The 23,197-nt window shown below is 32.3% G+C and overlaps 3 protein-coding genes across 5 annotated transcripts; 1 reads left to right on the forward strand and 2 right to left on the reverse strand.

Annotated features, from left to right (window-relative positions):
• Positions 1 to 53: 53 nt before the first annotated feature.
• On the reverse strand, positions 54 to 2,637 carry LOC121769717 (WUSCHEL-related homeobox 3-like). Its single transcript, XM_042166456.1, has 4 exons — positions 2,412 to 2,637; positions 2,063 to 2,317; positions 1,622 to 1,698; positions 54 to 503 (listed from the first exon to the last, which is right to left on the reverse strand). The coding sequence occupies exons 1-4, from the start codon at positions 2,467 to 2,469 to the stop codon at positions 120 to 122; spliced, it is 774 nt and encodes a 257-aa protein (XP_042022390.1). The 5' UTR covers positions 2,470 to 2,637; the 3' UTR covers positions 54 to 119.
• A 5,575-nt stretch (positions 2,638 to 8,212) lies between these two features.
• LOC121769749 lies at positions 8,213 to 12,348 on the reverse strand. 3 transcript variants are annotated; one of them, XM_042166500.1, is made up of 7 exons: positions 12,172 to 12,345; positions 11,281 to 11,554; positions 11,080 to 11,135; positions 10,890 to 10,968; positions 10,669 to 10,807; positions 9,779 to 9,892; positions 8,213 to 8,745 (listed from the first exon to the last, which is right to left on the reverse strand). In XM_042166500.1, exons 2-7 carry the CDS (start codon positions 11,451 to 11,453, stop codon positions 8,554 to 8,556), a joined length of 753 nt encoding a protein of 250 aa, XP_042022434.1. In that variant the 5' UTR covers positions 11,454 to 11,554; positions 12,172 to 12,345; the 3' UTR covers positions 8,213 to 8,553. The 3 variants fall into 3 exon arrangements, with proteins under 3 accessions (XP_042022434.1, XP_042022433.1, XP_042022435.1); XM_042166499.1 differs by having other exon boundaries at positions 12,109 to 12,345; XM_042166501.1 differs by having other exon boundaries at positions 8,634 to 8,770; positions 12,109 to 12,348.
• Positions 12,349 to 21,936: 9,588 nt separating this feature from the next.
• LOC121771007 (MLP-like protein 34) lies at positions 21,937 to 22,723 on the forward strand. The gene is made up of 2 exons (XM_042167804.1): positions 21,937 to 22,178; positions 22,334 to 22,723. Exons 1-2 carry the CDS (start codon positions 21,992 to 21,994, stop codon positions 22,591 to 22,593), a joined length of 447 nt encoding a protein of 148 aa, XP_042023738.1. The 5' UTR covers positions 21,937 to 21,991; the 3' UTR covers positions 22,594 to 22,723.
• Positions 22,724 to 23,197: the final 474 nt, after the last annotated feature.

The following is a 23,197-nucleotide window of genomic DNA, read 5'->3' on the forward strand; positions in this document are numbered from 1 at the left end:
TCTGTGCAGTAATAGACACTAGATTTGGTTGGGCCAAGTCACATCAACTTAAATGTAATTTCAACTTTAAAAATTACTGCATAAACTAAAGGTACACATAACACATGTTTCTTCACAACCTAACCATGAGTGTTTTTTGTGGGAAGAAACTCGAAAAACTGTGTAGGAACTAATTTAGCTGAAGCATAAACATCATCTAACTCTTCCTTAGTCGAATTCAAACTGTTTCCACTCACTGGAAAGAGCTCGAGAGTTGGATTTTCTCCGAAATCATCATTCTTCTTCGGGGTAAGCAGTTTGCAGAGGTTGGGTGCAATCAAGGGGTAGCCATTTTCTTGGCTCTTGTGAATAATTTTATTATTGGGAGGGATGCATGAAGAAGACAAGTCCAATGCTACTCTGCGGCTGGTGTCTGAACTATTTGATGTTGCACTCTGTTGCTGCAATTCCAATTGTGCCCACCTCTCACTCTTACATTCTTCCACCTCTCCTCCTCCATAGTACTACGAAAGAAGAAGATGAAGAAAAATTTAAACAATGCATGGACAAGAGACCTAACACTCGGGATGTCGGTGTAGCCCGAAACCCGTGGGCTAGCCCGAATAGCCTGCTAAATTTATAGGGTTAGGGCTGGAAATTTCTAACCCGATAAAATCAAAACCCTATTAGCCCGCATCCGATTAACCCGCAACTCGTTAGGGCCAGACCCGAAAACCCGATGGGCTGGCCCGAAACCCGATAAAATTTATATTATTCTACTTTTTTAATCCTAATTCGGCACTTCATTGATTAATTTTATAATATAGATAGCTAAAAAATAGCTTTTAATTTTATATTAAATATATAAATTATATATTAAATTTTTGTTAATATAATAATTGATAAACAAATTAAAAACTTCAAATTCACTAAAAAAATATTTAAATTTCTAAAATATGCATTAAAATTTCACGAAATATCTCAAATAATAGTATTTGTTCATGTTTATGATTGATTTTAAGCATATATCTCAAATTTATCATAATTAAATATTTAGCATTTTATGAATATAACTAATTTTCGTCATTATTTATTGGATTGATCGCATGTTAATCTTATCGGTAGTAACCCGATTAATCCGATGGGCTAGCCCGAAACCCGAGCTTTTAGGGTCAGGGTTGAACTTCTACAACCCGAAAGAAATCACAACCCGATTAGCCCGCAGTCTGACCAGGATTGATCCGAAACCCGACGGACCGACCCGATTGACATCCCTACCTAACACTGTAAAAAATATGGTATTGAGCTCCAACTCACAGTAGTAGTGGAGTATTTTTTATTTATTTTTTTATCTAAAGAAAATTTGAGTAAATAAATATGCACTCTGTCCAAGATGTTGGAATCTTTTCAAGACAACAGCTCCAACAGAAAACATGACAAATTGCAGCTTTTGGGGCTCATTCTATTTCCACCATACAAAAGGGTAGTATGTTTTTTGTATTCAACCTTGTGACCTTCATGCTACTACGATAATCTCTGCTTCTATTAAATGTCTCCTAAGTCAAACATTTTCGAGTTTTGTGCACTGTTATTACTAAATAATTTGGCAATAATATAGGAGGCTATTTACTACTACTAGTACCTTTGAAGCTGTGATGGAATTTGACACTGTAGCCACTTTCTTAGGATGCTCTATTTCCAAGTATTTCCTGCTTAATTCTGCAAGGTCAAATCAGCTTTAGTCTTCAGCAAATCTCACTCTTATTAAAAGAATATATATTGCGTCTAAATAAAAAGAATTTGACATATTCTGATTAAATTCATGTACTTAAAAAATAATTTGTAGGGGAGCTATTTTTACTATTTGGAATCTCAATTGTTAAACATTAGCTACTGTGCCGTCAACATCATCAACATTATATCACACCAAGTGTCTTCAATTGAAATACTATCTAATTTCGGCAAACATGCATGCACTAAAAATAGAGCATTGTCTACAAATTTTGATTTCATATCATATTCTTTAATATAATTAATGAGTGGAGTAATATTTATATAGTAATGTAACATAAAGAATATAAACCTGATTGTTTTGTGGGAGGTAAGAGTCCAAGCTGACGACGTTTCTTCTGTCTGTCTCTTGCTTTGTGGTTTTGAAACCAATAAAACACATTCTTGCCTTGTATATTTCCAAATCTTCTCAGCTTGGCTGCAATCTGCTGGATTTGTTCAGCAGACGGCGTTCGTGTTCCGCGCCGATACATCTCTTCAAGAGCCTGCACTTGCTCCGGCGTCGGATTCCATCTCGCCGTCTCTCTCTTTCCCGCATACTCATCACCTTCACATCATTCCAATATCATACATTATTATACACGTACTAACAAACTCAAATTTTTAAAAAAATATTTAAAAAAATGAAGAAATGAAATTACTCCATGGGTTGAGTTTAGGGTTGTGAAGGGAGCAGAAGTGGGTGAGAGGGCGAGGCATTCTATAATCTTGATTATGTTGATGGAGAGATGTCAAATATATAGGTGTGAAATTGAAAGGGATGTACTCCTATAATTGAGAGGGAATTCAGTGTGTTAGGGATAAGGACTTGACTCTGAAATGGGAAGGGAATTGCACACATTCATTACTTCAAAATATAGATATCACTTCTTTTTTTTCTTTCTGACAGGAGAAATTTTACATGCAACTTCACACACTGACACACACATATATACATATATGTATGGTATGTTTTGACAGTTCACATTCGAGGGAGGTGAAAAGGACAATAGAAAGATGGATGAGTGATGTGAAATTCTGGGAGATTTTTTATGGTAAAAGCGACGTGACAATGATGAGCTTATCACTACTACTACTACTGTCTCACTTTCAAAACAAGTTATTTACACTATCTTCTTTTTTTCTCTTAATTGTTTTTTAAAGCAGGGAATTTCACGGCCGTGTGCATCAGCTAATTAGGTCATCCACAATGGGGCGGGCGATAGCGTGCCCGATGCATCGGGGGCGCTATCGTCCGCCACTGTGGCTCCCCGGACGATGCGTCGTCCGTTCCTGACGCTTAGTCCGCGGACGAAGCGCGGACGATAGGGCATCGTCCGCGTCATTGTCCGCCCACTGTGGGAGGCGCAGACGATGGTGCGGACGATGCAACGCGTTTTTGTTTTTTTTTTTAATTCAAAATTTGTCTATTTAAACCTCAATTGTCATTCCATTTTTCATACGAACATTTCTCGCATCAGTTCTCTCATCTCTCACATCTCTCCAAATCTCACAAGCCAAAATGAACCACGACGAGGACCGGAGTTCCTAGGAGGACGGTAGTCCGACCTTGACTCGAGCCTTAAATGCAGCCGTGCACGACGCAATGGCGGAATGCTTAGCCATAATTCAACGCGAGGAGGCGGCGGCGGCAGCGGCGGCGGAGCAGATCCCCAGGCCTATTCGACATCGGAAGTCTGTCCGACGCGATCACGCCTCAGCTCACGAACGTCTATTTGCAGACTATTTTGCCGAGCAACCACGGTGGAGCCCGACTGTTTTCCGCCGCCGGTTTAGAATACCTCGTTACCTATTTTGCCCAGCAACCAAGGTGGGAGGCTCACCGATAGGACCGATGACGAAATTGCATCCAGCTCCTCCAGCACGGCGACTGCGCCCCCTGCTCGAGGATTACCTACGGGCTTCAATGAGGTTCTATCTAGACAGGCCTCAATGCGCAACCAACACGACCATGCGCAGGTCATGAACGACATGATTGAAGAAGTGTGGGCCCGTAACCGCCGTCGCTGAGTTTGCATCCGTATTGTAATGTATTAATTTTGTAAATGAAATAAAGGGTTTTCCTAATTTTTGTAGTTATTTAAATATTCAAATAGAAGAAAATGCTTAGGGCGCACCTTAGGGCGCCCCACTGCAGGTGAAAGGGCATGAGGATAAAATGCTGACGTGGCGGTGCATAGGGCGGGCTTTAGGGCGCCTCATTGTTTTTTTTTAAATTAACTTATATATAAGGGAGGAAATTACAAATGAACTTCTATACTATAGATAGGAGGAAATTACAACTGATGTGAGGGCTCGAACTCGACACCTCATACAATAATGTCTAAGCTCCTTGTCGCTAGGACAAGGGCGCCCCATTGTGGATGGCCTAAGTTTCACTGTTCATACTACAAAAATTGACAACTCATACTTGAAAATTTATAATGTGTGAAACATCCAATCTACATTAACCATCTTTATTAACATGCCCTGATTCACAGTTTTTACCAAATTCCTATACAACTAAAAACGATTTCGAATTTGATCCTAATTTTGCATTTAAAATCAGAAATGTAGTCCAATCGACCTCACTTCGATAGTTGGGGTTTTGCTAAAGTTATTACTAGTCTAATTAAGTCACTCCTCCCGTTCAAAAATTATATAATCAAATCATAATTACCATGAACTAATTCAAAGTATTATTACAAATAAAAAAATCTTTTATGATGATGAGCAAAATTAAGATATATGGCCAAAATTTGATAAACAAGCAATCACCCCTGTAACTATTAGTGATGGCTTCGTAGTGCAATCACCTCTACGGCTCGTTACATCTGTAGACCATTTAGAGTGTGACAATTTTAATAGTTTGATTTTGTTGAGTGTGAATGTGATTTTATTGAGGTAGATTAATGCTCAACTAAACTCATAAAAACCAGAATTTAGTTCTTTGTCTACCCAAGAAGTTGGCCTTTAGTAGCAGTGTTTTTATAATTAGCTAAAGACTGATTTATTTATATAAATGCGGCACGTCATTATTGAGAAATTAATTATATGTGCTACCTATATAGACTATAGTAGATAAGCCTAAGCATATAGTAACACCCTTTTTAATATTTTGGGCACACGTGCAACCATATTCTTTATTACGCCCTTTATTACTACCCTATTCCTATTATTCTTGTTCCATATCTTTAAACCTATTTCATTCTTTTTAATTGGTCGTCGCTCTTTTTCTAATTTCTTCAAATGGGGAAGCTAATATACCAACCTAACTTAATTATCATAAACAACGAAACCTAATGTTTATTGCAAGAGAAAAAATAATGCACATAACTAATTACTCCATGTGTATTCTTATATTAATAGACCACATATCTGGGATTGCTTTAACTTGTCATCACTGTAATTTTACGATCATATATAACTATTTAATTTGACTTTATATTATGATGATTGAACATTATATTATTAAAATCCCATAGTATATAATCAAGAGTAAAGATAAATTTACAACAATTTGTATACACAAAATACCCTTATATTTTAAACCGGTTTTATTTAAAACGGTTTTTTTATTAATTTGTTATTTTCTTACTAAATTGCCCTTTTTATATTTGTACAGATATCAGCATTAAATATCTTTAAATCCATTCATAACATCTATGAATTTATAGAAACCCCAAAATTTAAGCTAATTCAAATTAAAGTGTTTGATTTTTAATATTTAGAAGATATCACAAGTTTTAAAATTTCGTTAACAAATCTATATAACATTAAACAATAAAACCGATAAACTTAAAATCATTTTTTAAATCCTATTGACTTATTCCTTATGGCTAATTATTTTTAAAATCATTTTTAAGAACTTTTAAACTTATTTTTTATTAAGTATTTTAATCCTAGATTTCGAGCACCTATGGTTAATAGTAATAAAATCAATAAAATAATTGAATAAGAATGATTATTAAAAAAGTAATTTTTTTTTATTATTATATATCATGTCTAATTTTGTTTTGAGATTTTTGCCTGAAGATGCAACGTATACAAGAAAATACATATTATCAATTAGTTAAGTGATAACAATAAACCTAAAAATATATACATATAGTCATTTTATAATTTATAATTTTAAGAATTATTTTAAAATAAAATAATTGAATGAATGACTGTCATCATTTTAATTTATTTATGCAAAGAGTATACAAAGAAATCGACTTTATAATCATCAATTATGTGGGTGATAGCAGTGAGACATTAAGTAGTATATATACATGTGGTAATTTCATAATTTACAATCTTAATAATTATTTAATACTAATAAAATAATTAGACGTGAAAGACTATTATCCATTTAATTTATTTTTTAGTATTATATATCATATCTAATTTCGTTTCAAAAATTTTGCGTGAAGAGATAGAGTAATACAAGAAAATTGACTTGATGATCAACAATTAGTTAAGTGATTACACAAATTATATAAGTATGTATATATGTTGTCATTTGTAAAGTTTACAGCATTAAAAATAATTTAAAATTTAAATGTTAATGATCATTATTATTTTAATTTATTTTAAACTTTTATATTATACGCATACTGTAAAAAATATTTAGTAATAAAATAATTAGATAAGAATGGTTTTTATCAATTTTATTTATTTTCCATTATTATAGTATCATATCTAATTCGTTTCATGTTTTGTGTGAAGATATAGTCTACATGCAGGATTTTTTATAATTTTTAATCATTAAAATTATTTAATAATAAAATAATTAATGAGGATATTGTCAATTTAAAGTTTTTTTCAATATTATATATCATTTCTAATCTCTTTTCAATATTTTTGCGTTAAGATATATAGCATACAAGAAAATTAACATTATTAGTTAGGAGATAGTATTTAAAAAGCAAGTATGTATATGTATAGTCATTTTTATAGTAATTTACGATCTTGATAATTATTTTAGAATAAAATAATTGGACGCAAATGACTTCTATCATTTTAATTTATTTTTTATATTATAAAGTACTCACCATTTCCATAAAAAAATAGATCAATTTGTATATGACACGAGTTTTAATGCGCAATTAGTAAAGTACTCACCATTTCCACATTATTAATAGTGTTCATTTGTCTTTGTTTTAATTCTAATGGCATAAGTTGTAGATAAAATAATGTGTAATGTAATTTGTTGAACTCTTTTCTTATTTAGAATTGATTTAATTTCGGTGAACGACTCAAAATGATAAAATTAGTTTATTTTGTGTACGAATGGAGTATATCATAAATAATTTTATGTCATATTTTCTACATAAAGATGTAAAACATATGGAGAAAATGACTCAATAATTATCAATTAATTGAGTATGATTTTGTTCTGCGTTTTTATATTTAGATCTAGATTTTCATGGATTAAAACCTTATATATATGTGCAGTCATATTAATAATTTACAATCTTGAGAATTATTTAAAATAAAAATTGTTAGACGATGAATGACTATTATTATTTAAATTTATTTTTCACTATTATATTTTATATCTATTTTCGTCCCATAATTTTTATATGAAGGAGTAAAGTATATAAGAAAATTGAGTTAGTAATCATTAATTAGCTAGTAAAGGTGATAGTGTTTTTTTTTAATTTATTACTATTTTAAGAATGATTTAATAATAAAATGATTCAAATTTTACTATTATATAACATATTTAATTTTCTTTCATAAAATTGTTAGATAACGAGGCATGATTTTTTGAGACGACAATGTATAGTAAAGTTGCAAATAAAAAGTTTAGAGTTTAAAATAAAATGGAAGAAGAAATTCAATATTTTGTCTACACTATATAAGAAAAAATTACGCTGCTAATATTGTTCAGATACAACATATTTGGAAGCTATAATTAATCATTTTCTTAATTTATACATCTTCAATTTAGAGAACTTAATGTTTTCTTCAATAATCATATAAGGGTAAACATGTAATATATTATTACTATAAATATGTTGAAATGTAAAATAACTAAATTATCCAATTTTGTATATAGAATTTTTGTTAATTTATCACTACCCTATAATCAACACCAAAAGAAATTGATGTAATATTACTATATATAGGAGATAATTAATTGTATCTATAAGTAATCAAGGTTCCTAGATTAACTCATTGAACTATTTTGTGTGTAACCCAATATGTATACATATATTAAGTTGTCAGTACTGACTGATTGATGGTCGTTCTCTTAAACACATACAAATATATGTGGGATACTCCAACGACGATGCATCTTATCCCAATTAAATTCTAGTTCTAATAAACTCTGATTGCGATGATGCACCATACCATACATCAGAGATTCATTCAGTACAAATTTTTGCCTACATATATTGTTGTTTTGATCCATATGGGACGAGATAATTAAAGAAAATGTAACATTTAGCTGATGATTCTTGACGACATGTCATTGACAAAATCAATACCAAATGTATATTTCATAGCGGGAAGATATTGTATTAATTACAGCACAATAAACATCAACAATAGAGCCCACATAACAATGTCATTCAATAAAGAATTGATTTTCATTTAGTTTTCACCTTCCAAAACTGCTCATTTCGTCCAAAGGCAGCAATGCCTCCATGTGTAGTACTGCTTAATGATACAGTCAATAATGAGACAGATGAGTACTCTAATGTGAGTGGAACTGTGCTTCTAGTATAGAGAATCCTAAGGCTTCCAAGATGCATGTACATTGTACATAGTGATTTTTCGGCAAATTATGTGGATGAATAAGGAGAGGCGTGCTTACTCCAAGAGTTTGTTGCAAGTGCCAACACCAACGGCAGCAGCAAGATGCCAAGCAGCATGTAGATATGGGGTCTCAGGAAAATAGTCTTCACAAATGAAAAGAGCACCACCTATTATTGATGACATTTTATGCACATTATGCGCCACTCTGAGGTCTGGATCTTCAACAGCTCGCTTCGCAAATGCAACCTAAATCAATAAGCAGATGTCATACCTGTCAAAGACCTTGTTATTGTGACCCAAACTTCACTAGGGCACAGAGAAATACAGTTCAGATTTTAAATCAGAACAAGCTCACAGGTTCGAACGAGTAGCAAGCCATGAAAATGAAGTGTCATTAACATTATCTCCTTATTACGTGTAATCCATGATGCAGTTGGAAACATGATAATTCGATGATAACAGTTATATCTTCTAAAAAGTTGAGATGATGGATAAAAAGGTTCTCAAGATTATGCCCCAGAATCCAAAAGCTTCAATCCATGTATAGAATGTGGACTCATTAAATGTCTTTAATAAAGTGAGCAAAATTAAGTTTGAATACTTTCAAATATGCTGTTAAGATTGCCCATTGATTGCCCAATGAGTCTGAAGTTAAAGAAGTAATATAACTATAGAAAAGTGGAATATTCTTAGTCCAAACAGAGCATCAAGTACTTATAGTCTCATCTCACAAATAAGAAGAAAGGCGGCAATTAATGCCCCTTCGCTTGTACCAAATATCCTGTCATTTTTATTCCATGCTGCTCTTATCTCTCTTTACCTCTGGCATAAACAAGAAACCCCCCAAACTCAAGACAGTTTGCGAACGGGCTAACGATAAGCTGGCCAAGATATATTACCATGCCACTCTAATCTCACAGAGAGGGAGAGAGCAACAAGATTTGAAGTAACACCTTTTAATCATCAAATTATATGTGTCCGAGGCAATTTTTATTGAGGCATAAGTAATTAGTGACTGATAATAATTAATAGCAAAAATCTGAGCAAAATACAAAAGGTCCATGTTAAATTTCCTGAGTATTTGAACTAATATTTTCCTTTATAATCCCTGTTACTATAATCACATGGTGTTCTTTTGCCTCTGTAACGAAAATATTTTTCTTTCCCCTGATAATTATAAGAAGCTAGAGAATAGGTCACAAGTGCAGACAATACTGTAATACGAGAAACATCTACATTCTCCATTGACTAAATACCAGTATATAAAGATGCAAGCTACCTCCATCAATCCTGTGTGAACTGTTGTCACCATCAGAGGCTGTATCGGTAGAACCAGAGCAGATGTGGCCATCAACAACTTTGAGTTGTCATTCCTAAGTGCTCTTGTTAAACACTGAAAGGAATTATGTGCGCTTTAAGAGGGTGAGCTAAGAAAAAAACCAGCGTGACAGAGCAACATTAAAAGAAGTTATAAAAGATACCCTTTTATTTGTGCACAGATTTGTCTTTGCACGTGATCAGGATGTTCCGAGATAAAACTTATAGAATTAGTTTCTGTTCTAGGCGTTCATTTATACTACTTCATCTTTTACATGTAAGGTTTACCATTCTTTAGGTAGGGCGTCTTGATTGGTTTTCGTATCTAGAAACTAGTTTTGACAATCATGTTGATTATTTTTCTCCTGAAAGAATACAAAGCTAAAGTATGGGCACTCAGTAAACTTTTTCTTGGCCTGATATTGCAACAGTGCAGAAGCGAGAGAGCACAAAACACCACAGTATACTACTATGGTATAAGTCACTATAAAGTAATTCCACTAAAAGGTCTCACCTTCCTTACTAGCAAACTATAGGTAATGGAATGTGTTCTATGGCTAACCATTCTCAGAAGTAGTGGTACATATTATGAACTTGTCAACTTTTAGTATCAAATGAATTTTCTTGAATACAAAATTGTATTGACTTAACATAGTACTACAATCGAATTTTGTTGACTGAAAAAAACTCTGTATCGACTTTAAAATATTCATTAATCCCTAGTTCCTGACAAATTTTACACCCAACTACATAACTTCTTATTTTCCGGAAAGTAGACAGAAATTAGGGCTGCAACTCAAAACTGACAGAAATGTAAACCCACAGGATTATACATTTATACTCATTACTCACCAATGTTGATGTGGCAATCATCATGCGGTCAGCCCATCTAAGATACTTCCTCCATGTCCCTCTTGAAACATGATACAAACTTGATGCAACTCCTACTCCAATTAGAGAATTCCCGTATATTGTACAACTAAGATTTCTCCTGCACCAGCGAAAAAAATGTTACAAAATCACATAAAGGTTTATCTATCTGCCAATTATCTGTGATGATATGACATTATCACCTTGGGGCCTGAATCCCAAGGGCAACAAATGGAAGTGAAGTGAGCACATTAACAACTCTCTCAGCAAAGCTTCTATCAACTAAAAGGAGCAAAAAACCCGTTAATTCAGAAACTGAAGGCCAAAAGGAAAATGAAAATAAGTTGGTAGAACTTCAATTATACAAAATATCATTTTGTGCCTAAAGGGTACCATTAGTACAGCAATGGATGGGCCTTAGGAAAGCTGGTCTTTCTTGCCAAAGTTTCCTGATAAATAATGTACCTAATGTTAGCAGCAGAACAAATTACTATAAAGACGAAATACTACTTATTTACTCATAGAGGTTTACATATACAACGATGAGAAGGAAACAAGATCAACAATAAATGTCAAATATGAATCTAGACTCACAGAGGTACTGGCTGTTTGCTGCGTCTTAGGCTGGAAGTTCCACAAGCTGACCGATTCAACTCCCCATGTTGCTTTATCTCCTGAACTGTAAATGGTGAGTGGGGCAATAAGTGAACCCCGTGTACTCCATTCAAGGCCTTCTTACTGGGCTTTAGTGAACCCTCGGGAGTCATCGTATATGACAAATTTGGCAATCAGTCAACTAGAATTGGCTGATTGCCAAAGATAACATATAGGCCTCAGTATGGAGTAGGGGATTCAACAATGCATGCCACTACAGTTTATTCAAGCACATTAAAACTTTAGTCAAGTATAAAAAATTCTACCAAAACAAACCAGTATATTAAAAGGGAAAAATTGATGCAAGCGAACAAGAGATGAAACTTCAATTTGCATAGTTTAAGTCAAAAAGCTGATTTAGATTCCCAGGAGAAAGACAAGGGAAAGTTTTGGCTATGCAGATAAAACCTAAAAGGGAAGGAAATCCTAATTCTTTCTCCGTTTGCAGTGAATTTCCTAATAACACGATCAGAAAACATCAGTAGAGGTGACGGAAGTTCAATTATGCAAATAGATTCCGTCTCATTTAAGATCACATCTTCAGATTCAATGAACTGATTTCTCTCTTAAACAAACAGATCACAGCAACAAAAAAAAAAGAGAAAAAAAAGATCATCAAAAAGCATATTGCATCGAAATTAATATGACGACAGTAATCTAATCTAGCTAAGAAGTTTAGATACAAATCATGGATAAATTAGCATCCTTAAGCTTTCCATCAGCAGTATAAAAATCCTAAAATTAACAATACAGGAAATAGTAAAGCACCTAGTTATCAACAACGAAAAAACCCGTCATGGATTGGAGAGTAGATGAAAAAGAGAGAAATACCGCGGGAATTGAACTTTGGTGGAAACTCTGGCAGAAAATAGGGATTTATTGTTAATTATATGGGCTTGATTGAAGAATTTCTAATTTAGGGACAACTATGGTCCATCGATTTGACTTTTAAATCTCTCTCTGGAATTAGGCATGACAGAATATTTTTCTCCTCACTTATTTCCTAACTTGAATAAAGATCATGGTCTTGAGATTTAAAAAAAAAAAAACATACGACGCATGGATTTGACTTGGTAAAGCTTTCTGGAATCCATAAATCAGAAATTATAATTATTACTGTGACAATAATAAAAGAAGAAGTATAATTATTGACATTTTTAGAAAGGCATCAACAACTTTTTTTTTGGTGTACCTCACTTGATCTCTCACGCCACTTACTTGTCTCATCCCTTTCAATTTCATTATTTCTGGCTCTTATTATTTAAAAATTCCTTCTTATTTTATGGAGTATTATATATATTTGTAAATTGTAAATAATCTGAAAGTATAGAGTGTATTAAAAGTTTTAAAATATACATAATTGAAATGAAAGTTTCAGTAATTAAAAAGAGTAATAACTGCTAAAATCTCCAACTTATGACATTTTCTAATTTTTCTTAACATAAAAAATAGTTAATGTGATTAGATGAATTGTGTAATAATTTTCCCAATTGTCAATCCGCCTTTTGTCGATAAAATTCAACAGATGTCGAACATTGATAAGTCAATGTGGATTCGACGGGCTTAATATTGGACCCAACTTCAACTAATTAATTTTAAATCAATATTTTATATTTAGTACTCCAAAATAAATAAAATATATTACTCCATTTGTTCAAGAAAAATAGTCTTATTCTGTCATATTGGATGTCCATGAAAAATAGTCTCATTCTAAAATTGAAAATTTTCGCTAATACTTTATCATTTTTTCTCCTTCTCTTTTACTTTTTCTATTTCCCTCTACTACTTTATCTATTTTTTCTTTCATTTCCTATTTAAATCACAATTTTTGGTTGAATTCTCATCAACCCCAAAACAATTATCCAATACAATTAAAATTTTGATAAAATCTGTCATTTAAATCATAATTTTGGATTAACTTTTGTATAAATTTAGCATTGTTCAATATTATTATGAGCAGTTTTATATGATATTATCATGTAATTATGAAGATATAATGAAGAAAAGTATAAAAAATAATAAATTTATCAAAAATTTAATTATGTGAATAATTGAGAAATTTACAAAAATTATGATTTAATAAGCTAGTTTTATAAGTTATTGACTAAATAGCATATTTTTCAAAAGCTAGTGCTTTATATTACAAATTTTCCAGATTATTTTTCATAGACTAAATAGCATATTTTTCAAATCTCCCAATGAATTCTCTCTCCAATCTCCACCGCCACATACCCAACCATATCGGGGTAAGGCCGGTCGAGCTCCTCCGCTTCCTCTCCCTCCTGCCGACCGAATAAGGCGAATTCGAAACAATTATAGGAAAACTAATTAATAGTACCAAATAAACCCACTCCCGAAGCTTCTAGCTTCACAATATTTTTGGGAAGGGTTTATCTATAGTGGATTTGTGAAATTTACAAAGCTTGAATCTTTAGATCTTAGTCACAATGGGTTTGAATTCAGCTTTTATTATGTGGGAAACGAGCCTTTGGAGTCAATACGTACTCCCTACGTCCCATTCACGATCGATGTTCACCTTTCATTTTTAGTTTCTCTGTCCACTTTTTATATTTCTTTTTTCTTTCTACTTACTATAGTTAACAATTCCGCCTAAATTTTTGATATTTCTCTTATTACGGGGGACTTTTGCTTAAGTCGTCTATAAAAGTAAGAAAAATAACTAAAGTATCTTTGACAAAATTGTGACCATAAATAAATCATATGTCATGTATAGAAATGCAAATTACATTTTTACAAAAGCCAGTCTGACACGCACACATATGTTGCGATGGTAGGTCAAACCACTTGATTTTAAAAAATTACTAATACCCGAGATTTTGACTGATTGTCATATAAATAAATTGGAAAAAATAGAAACTGCAAGATCAAAACTAGCTAGCATAATAATTACAACCGTCTTTTAATTTTATTAAATTTATAAATAATGATTAAAAAAAGAAAATTCTTTTACCTCTCTCCATTTCTCTCTGATCGTTACCACCTCCTGAGAAAAATTAGACAACCAATGTAGGTATCATTAAAAAAAGAGTTGGGCATACTAGATTCAAAACGTTCGAAAAAAATATTGAAAGTTAGGTGAATTTATGGGTATTCAACCAATGTAGGTATCATTAATTATTCATTAAAAAAATAAAAATAACAATTTGAGATGAGTCGAATTAAGTGCAACAATAAGCCTAGATATTAATTATTCTTATACACATACCTCGTATAAATGAATTACCCTAACTAGCCCTGAACCCTAGCTATGTTTGAAAGAAAAAAGAGAGAAAATTTCTCCGAGAGGGGCAAACAAAATTGGTACTACAAGATCACGTTTCACAGTGGCCTCCATTTCCACATTCATCTTCATTTCTTGACTCGTCGAAACCGCCTATTAATTAATACCCCTCCCTCTCTCTAATTACATGCATATCAAAAACCATGCTTTATTAACATTGTTGCACCTACTTAAATTGGAAGATTCATTGACATAAGAAGCTTCCATGAATCAAGGGTCAGTATCATGTGAGATAAGGAGAGTATTCACCCACACACACTAGAATTTTCCAATTGATATACTAATATATATATATATATATATATATATATATATATATATATATATATATATATACTACTACTATACCACTAGCTATAGTGTCAGTCAGTATAAACGATCTCACCAGTTTTTACCTATTTATACATCTTTTTTTATTTCTTCCTCTCCCGCCCCACTTTAACAACCCACACTCTCTCTCTCTAAAAATGACACTCCCTTCAAGAGGAGAGAGGAGAAGAAGAAGATTGGATCCCACTTCAAGAATTGCTCCTCTCTCTCTTGGCATCCTCTTAATCCTCTCCCAACTTTGTTCTCTATCGCAAGCCGAGACAACCCACGTCACCGCCGCCGCGGCTCCGACGAGAAAATTCCGGTTGTTCGGAACACCGGCCGGTCCGACCAGACCGGGTTTTTATGATGAGGAGAAGAGATTGGTTCACACCGGCCCAAACCCACTTCATAACTAGGTGACAAAATTGCATGAGGCCTTTTTAGATTTCTGGTAGAGAAAAGTTTGTGCAAGTTTATTCCACTATTAGCTTCACTCATCATCTTTTTTTCTCTTTCTGAATTAGAATTTAATGTAGCTAGCATGACTGTTCTTGGTCAGGTCAGTAGAGCAGGGGAAAAAAAAGGTTGTTAATAGTTTTTCATCTCATATTCCGATAACTGTTATCAATATTAGAATAGGAGATGAAATGATATTTGCAGCATCAAGTTGTTTATTTTTATTTTTCAAAATGATGTATGTACATTCTTCTGTCAAGACATTGCTGTGGTTGTATTAATTGCTGTAGTTACTCATATGCATCTACTACCCATTCCTTTTTTAAATACTGTATTCAATTCTTTGCTAGCTGGAATTATTGGCAAAAATTGACGCTGCAATATTCACTAATGAGGCTATAATAACTTTCTGACCAAATTCTTCATTTTTAGGGGACAGATTTGATAATTCAAAACCACACTGAGGTTAATTTACACTGTACAACTTTGTATGTCGATTGAATCTAGCTAGTCTATCTATCTTTTTTTTTCAGACAAGTGCTTAAAAAGGCAAAGAAAATATTGTTAATATGTCGAAAAATTCACAAACAGGCTATATTTGTGCATGGAGACTAGGGTTCACTTTTTTAAATAGATACTACGTCAAAGTATAAATACTATACTAGCTTGTTGCTTAAATATTAAAATGAATGATTTTTACCATCATTGTTCACTGATTGCGCTGGCCTCTTGGCTCTTACGCATCAAAGCTTTCATATTAATAACTAACTAAATATTAACGTCACTAAATTAATTTGTGTACATAGATAAAATTGAGGACTTTTTCCTCATCGTAAAAATAAAAAACAAATACGGAGTACTATTTTTTTTTTGGAAAAAAGCCATGAGAAACGTAAGGTTGTGAGCGAAACGATGAGAGAATTATTTGGAGAGTGGTTTAATTGAATTAAATGCTTCTAATTGATTATCTTTCTCAATGAGGGATGCCTGTCCCTCTCACATGTCCAACACGCATTCTCAAGATTGTGAACGCAATCCTATATTCATTACATTAATTATATAGTTTCGATTTTTATAATTAATTTGACATGAGATTACCAGAAATTCAATCGTGTGTGCTAAGATTCATAAATCAAAGACTAATTATAAGTGACATTGTGTTCAAATTAAGTACCGCGTCAATTCATTTAATCAAACAATGTTTATAAGACTCTAGTATATCTAATCCATTAGTATAAAATTCTAAACATGCCACTAATTTACAAAAGTGATGCTAGTATTAGTTTCTATAAATTTTACTTCAGAGGAAAGTTAATGAAACAGGATAATGTTGCTTTACAGATTACATGAAGATGTGTATATATATATATATATATATATATATATGGTCTTGTTAGGTTGAGATTTTTTAGCTTAATTGAGAATTGAGATGCATTTTCAGCCACTCATTTTGAAATGTCAACTGCAAGTAGATTATGTCAACTAAGGGGTATTATCGTCATTTCATTTCAATAGCCAGAATATCAAATGTCAACAACTCGTATTAAAATGTCAACAACTAAAAAAAATTTAATTTTTTTAATTTTTTTGATTTTTTTTAATTTTTTTTATTTTTTTTATATTTTCGCTCGATGTCAACTACTGAGACATTATGTCAACTACGATGTGTAGTCTGCACATCAAATGTCAATAGCTCTGCACATCAAATGTCAATAGCTTATAATTGACATTATATATGTGTAGTTGACATGAATTGTATATGTAGTTGACATTATATGTGTGTAGTTGACATGAATTGTATATGTAGTTGACATTACATGTGTGTAGTTGACATGAATTGTATATGTAGTTGACAAAAAATAATAATAAATAAATAAAAAAATAAAAAATCGAAAAAAAAAATAAATTTTTTTAAAAAAATAAAAACAATATTTATTAAATAAAATATATGATGAAATTACAAATATGCCCTTTCACAATTAATTAATGTAAAAATATTTTCCATGTGGCAAATTCTGGACCACTCATTTAATAAAAATGAGTGGCTTATAATGCATCTCAATTCTCAATTAGGCTAAAAAATCTCAATTGATCACAACCCTATATATATATATATATATATATATATATATATATATATATATATATATATATATATTTGAATATTCTAAAATTTTCGAAGCTGCTCCAAAATGAATAACAAATTAGTAGTAGTATTAATGTATTGAGCATTTGGTGTTTCGATGCCATTGTTTGCGTAACAAAAGGTAGGTGTTCTCAAGGTGAAGAGATCCATAAAGTAGGCGTAGAAACTTCGTGGGAATTGCATCTTTTAACTAAAAAACATAAACAATTCTTATTGGAATGGGAGATTATTTAATTTTGCATGAATATATATACTACACATATTTCGAAAGATTCGTAAAAGCCAGAATTTAATGTAAGACCAATTAATCTTGTCAACGAGCTAAAAAGTTTTCCTCCCTCCTCAAAATGAATGTTTGCTCCTAAATACTGTATTATATTGTGTGACCAATCCCTACCACACTCGAATGTAGTATTTGATGTTAATTTATTATGTACTAGTTGAATTTTACTTTTTTTTATATAAAATAAAGGCTTAAACCACATGTAAAATAGGTGCAGTTCAAGATATAATTCAGTCTAAAAAAATGAACGAGCTAAGGAAACAAAAGCAACGAAAAAACGGGATAGGATCCCCTGCTGTGCTGAAATGCACAGCAGGGGCTGCAGCCTCACACAAAGAAATAAAATAATCAATTTAATTAAATTAATAAATTATTATTTTAATTGGATGTTTGAGGCAGCACAGCAGGGGATCCTATCCCCGAAAAAACACCTAGACCAAAAAGACCATACTAAAAGAGCCGACAAACGCAACACCCAAGACTTCACCGACCAGTGCTCAAGCGGTAAAACAGAGTAGCACAAGGAGAAGACGCCTTAGCAATAATCATTAAGTAGTGATGGTCTGTCAATAATTATTCTTCATTTATTTGATGTTGATTTAAACTATCAATAACTTGAAAAGAACCTTATTAAACTCTATAGTTCTAGACACCATAGTTCCAGTCTTATGTAATTGATCCAATAACATTATGCTTCAAACTAAATATTCATATTCACATGACATGACCCTGTGATTAGGAGAATGGTTTAATTAGCTCAAACACGGTCTTAACTCTTAACAAACGAGCTTTGATAATTGGATATTAATAACATCAACGACAAAAACTGAGCCTAAAATTGCATGTACCCCACCAAATATGCTACGGTACGCAGCAATTGCTTGGTGATCAATTTTTTCTCACTCAATATGATTTTCTAAGCCAGATAGATGCAACATTAAATATCACTCATTCATGAACAATTAGTTTTTATTACATGACATGTGAGTGTACGTACAACTATAGATAATCCATTTAATTTTCATATTTATTAATACCAGTTAGAATTATAGGAGTACTGTATATGCAGGGGCTTTCCAAAAAAAATCGTGGACTATTAATTTGAGCACTAAAATTTTAGATTTTGAAAATACACTCTAGAAATTCAATTTGGTAATAGCTAGTGATTGTTGCACACAGATTTGTACAAGCTACTTAGAAAAATGGGGATTTCTTTACGAATAATTTCTTACTTTTATCATAATTAAAATAAAAATATTATAAAATTGGAAAATAAAATACAAAAAGGAAAAAGTACACGGCATGGTCAACGAACCAAACCGCATTCGCGGCCCAATCGTGATCTAAGCCCGACCTCTCCCTCGCGACACACAGTCCCACCCCCGAACCTCAGGCGCTTGATAAATACTCCCTTCGTCCCATAAAAATATGTGCACTTTCTATTTTCGTCCGTCCCACAAAAATATGTGCATTCCATTTTTTGGAAAAGTTATATCAATTAAATAATGTAGGTCCTACTATCCACTAACTCTACTTTAACTACTATTCTCATTCTCTCTCTTACTTTACCATACCATTCTTCTCATCTCTCTTACTTTACCAATTTTATCTTAATTCTTGTGTCATACCCAATGCCCATATTTTTATGGAACGGAGAGAGTATAAACTATTATATATAATCAAAATACAATATTGGATAAACTTATGCACAAAACATTAAGTAATGAATCGACAATCTATGAAACAAATATACAGTACAACAAACTCATCTTATAAGGACATAAAATTAGAGACGCAACTACTTGTATCGAAAGTTTTTGTAATGTGAAGCGCAAAAGAAGCTTCCTTTGAGTTGAAGGTATATTTGTCAATCAGTACATTTTTTTTGCTTTTTTTATAATATGTTTTTCTTAATTTAAATTGGACACCAAGACTAAAAACATTTTCTTGACATACTATAATATATTTAAAATACAAATTAGCATATTTAATTGCATGATATTCTTTTTGTAAAGAAATTAGTTTATCTAGTGCTCCTCAAGATTGACCTAGAAACAAGCATGGAGTAGGAATTTGTCCTGTCATCCAATATAAGAAAATGAAAGCTGGCGATTATGAAGTTAAGAAGAATAGCCAAAACAGGCTGGTGGGGAAAGTCCTTTATGATGAAGGATGGTTGCATCAACCAATCAAATGCATACCATATTTATTACTAATGCCATTAATAATTATCAATGAAGGTCACCTCCATCCCCCTCAACATCCCATAATTATATGCTTATTCATATCAGACTCAACCTTACCAAAAATACGAATTACACTTGTGAAATAGTAATACCTATGCATGTGTGTTCCATGTGCATTGTATCCAAATATCCAAAAAACAATATAGAATAGAAGAGTTACTTATAATGGGATAATTAACCTAATTTAAACTATGTAGGGTTAATGTATAATTACTTGTTACAACAAATGCTAAAACACACAAGCTACGCATAGTATTAGGAAATTTTAAACAATTGGTGATGCTATCACAATTTATGAAGGGATTAATGACATGAAGGTCCACTTAGTTAGGGATGAAATATTATAATTTGATGAGTGTGTGTGAGAGTGAGGGGACCAACCTCAAGATTTGAGAGTATGAGAAATAAGTGTGGGAAGTGAGGACCACTGTAAATTAGTAGCCAAGAAAAGGAAAGAGTATACCAACAAAAAAGAAGAGAAATTTGGAACGACATTCCAATTCCAACTCCCAACTTTTATATCCGACTCTTCTGAATTAAGGTTATCAAGATTTTGTATGTATTCTGCTGACACTTAGATTTCCTTTTTTTGATTTTATGATTGACTGCCTAATCTATTCAATATCAATAACCTAATTCAAGACTTATCTCCATAAAGTTTCCATAACAACCATTCATGTCTAAATTAACCGCTTTTAGAAAAATTGATCGACTAAACTATATAAAATCAGCACAGATTTATTTTTCATTTCTTCAACATATATATGTTACAGACATACAGTTGAGGTATTATACTAATAATAAGACACCAAAATGTAAGTCCTAAGTTTAGCTTGGACCCGATTAAAATACGCTTGGTGTAAAAGGTCAGGCCCAGAAGCCCAATAACCTATCATGTAATGAACTAGTAGTATCTTTTAACTTGAAATTTCTATTTTCAGAGTTTCGTACAAAAAATAAAATAGCAATATACATATATAGGGAATGGTTCAATTCAAAACTATATTCAAATAAGAATCTGGGGATTTATCAATTGGAAGCACAAAATATATCAGTTGATAACAGATCATAACAATTCTCAACTGATATTAGTTTGCAACACAAAACATTTCAAGTTTTCATTTTAAGATAATTTTCAATTGAATCACTTGCTATATACCTATTATCATATAAACTTGTTATACAAAATTTAATTTTCCTTATATATAGTAGTAGTAGTTAATTTTTTTTTTCGCGTGATAATGCAGCCATCTTATTTTTTTGGTAAAGATATTACAGCCCTCTTTACCAATCTTCATAAATAACCTTTGATATTTAACTTGGCAGAGTATTGCAACAACTCACTAGAAAAATCGAAATTTTGGGCTTTGCGGTGAACAATAAATTAACTAGGCAAATAAGGTTTTAGGATTAATATTTTCCTAAAACCCAGCTAAAAATCCCTAATTATTATTGAACGTAATCACATGTGGAGTAGTATCTTTGCCACGTCAGAATTCACTAAATTTCTTCCAATTTTTTATAAGTGCACAGTTTCTTTCACTGAATGAATCATGCACATTTTTGTTTTCAATCATTCTCCATTGTATTCAATAATGGATAAACTTTTCTCTATTCTTGTCTCACCTTTTTTTTAGTATCAAAATTTCCTTTTTTGTAGCTCAATAAAGCACTTTAAAAGTTAGAACCACTTTCAGCTAAAGCACTATAGATTTATAATTAAGCATATTTATAAATAAATTAAGAATCTAGTGTGCTCATAAGGTCAAAATATGCGTAGAATAATAGTCCCACCAATTGCTAGGTCGAATAAATTCTTACGACAATGGATAAATTGCACTCCCTCTCGAATCCAATATAAGTAGAGCCATAATCTCCACTTGATTTTTACTAACCAAAACCAAGCAATGGCTCAACTTCATAAACTCGAGCTCCAAACCCTAATAGCATCATCACCCCATAAATTCTTCGATATTTACCACAACAAAACCTACCTCATGCCCTCAATTTGCCCCGACAAGCTGCAAAGCGTTCAAGTGCTCGAAGGAGACGGAAAGAGCATCGGCTCCGTTAGGCTCTGGACTTATGTCATGGGTAACAATGTCTATTTTTATTTTATTTTAAGTGGATTGCGTGTGTAAATTTATCATGCGAGAAAACCTTCATTTCTTTTATATCGTTCACACTCGAACGAGGGATAATATTTTCACACCAATACGTCATCACAATATATTCTTATCGTGTTTTAGGCGTTCCTGTGATTGCTACGGACAAGATCGTGGCAGTGGACGAAGTGAATAAGTCGATCACGTTTGAGCTCATCGACGGAGAGGTTACCAAGTACTTCAAAAGCTTTAAAGCGACACTCGAAGCTGGAGGTGTGAATACAGTGAAATGGAGTGTGGAATATGACAAGGCTAATGATGGTGTGCCTCATCCACACTCTCATCTTCAATTTCTTGGGACCATGGCCAAAGACATTGATGCTTACCTTCTAAAACAAAATTAAAAGCTAGAATGTCAAATATAATTATTGCTAGGTGTGAAATCTGGGTGCTGTCTGTGATTTGCTTGTCCAACTTCAAGTTGTTACATGGTGTGCTAATGTGTTTCTATAATACGTGGGTTTACCAATGTCAGATCCTATGTCTCACAACTTTGGCTTTCTGTCAAACAATTCAAAATAAACAATTTATTCTAAAATTGAAACTTAAACTATAGTCTAGCTATGATTTACGGTCAACTTATCTTCAAACTGCACTGGTACAATGAATCTGAAGCATGCTAACTTTAAAATTTTGGAAAACAAAATTCAATTAGTTAAAGGGACAGTTTTGCAGTAATTGATATCGTTTTATATGGATGTATAAAATGACAAAACAAGCTTTAAATTAATCAATGTATCGAAGTGAATAGTATATTAGCTTGGGTCACTTTATCAATCCATCGTTTTACTCGAAACAAACGTCTCGTTTGGTTTTAGTAATATCATATACTCCCGTCGTTCGTCCCAGACAAACATATATCCATACAAGATTATGTGAGAAGATTTGTAGATTCACTATGCATGCTAAAATTTCTAAAGTATACAGTTGGTATTTCCTAGGGAATTC

The sequence above is a fragment of the Salvia splendens genome, chromosome 16 (assembly GCF_004379255.2).
Source record: "Salvia splendens isolate huo1 chromosome 16, SspV2, whole genome shotgun sequence".
NCBI classification, from domain to species: domain Eukaryota; kingdom Viridiplantae; phylum Streptophyta; class Magnoliopsida; order Lamiales; family Lamiaceae; genus Salvia; species Salvia splendens.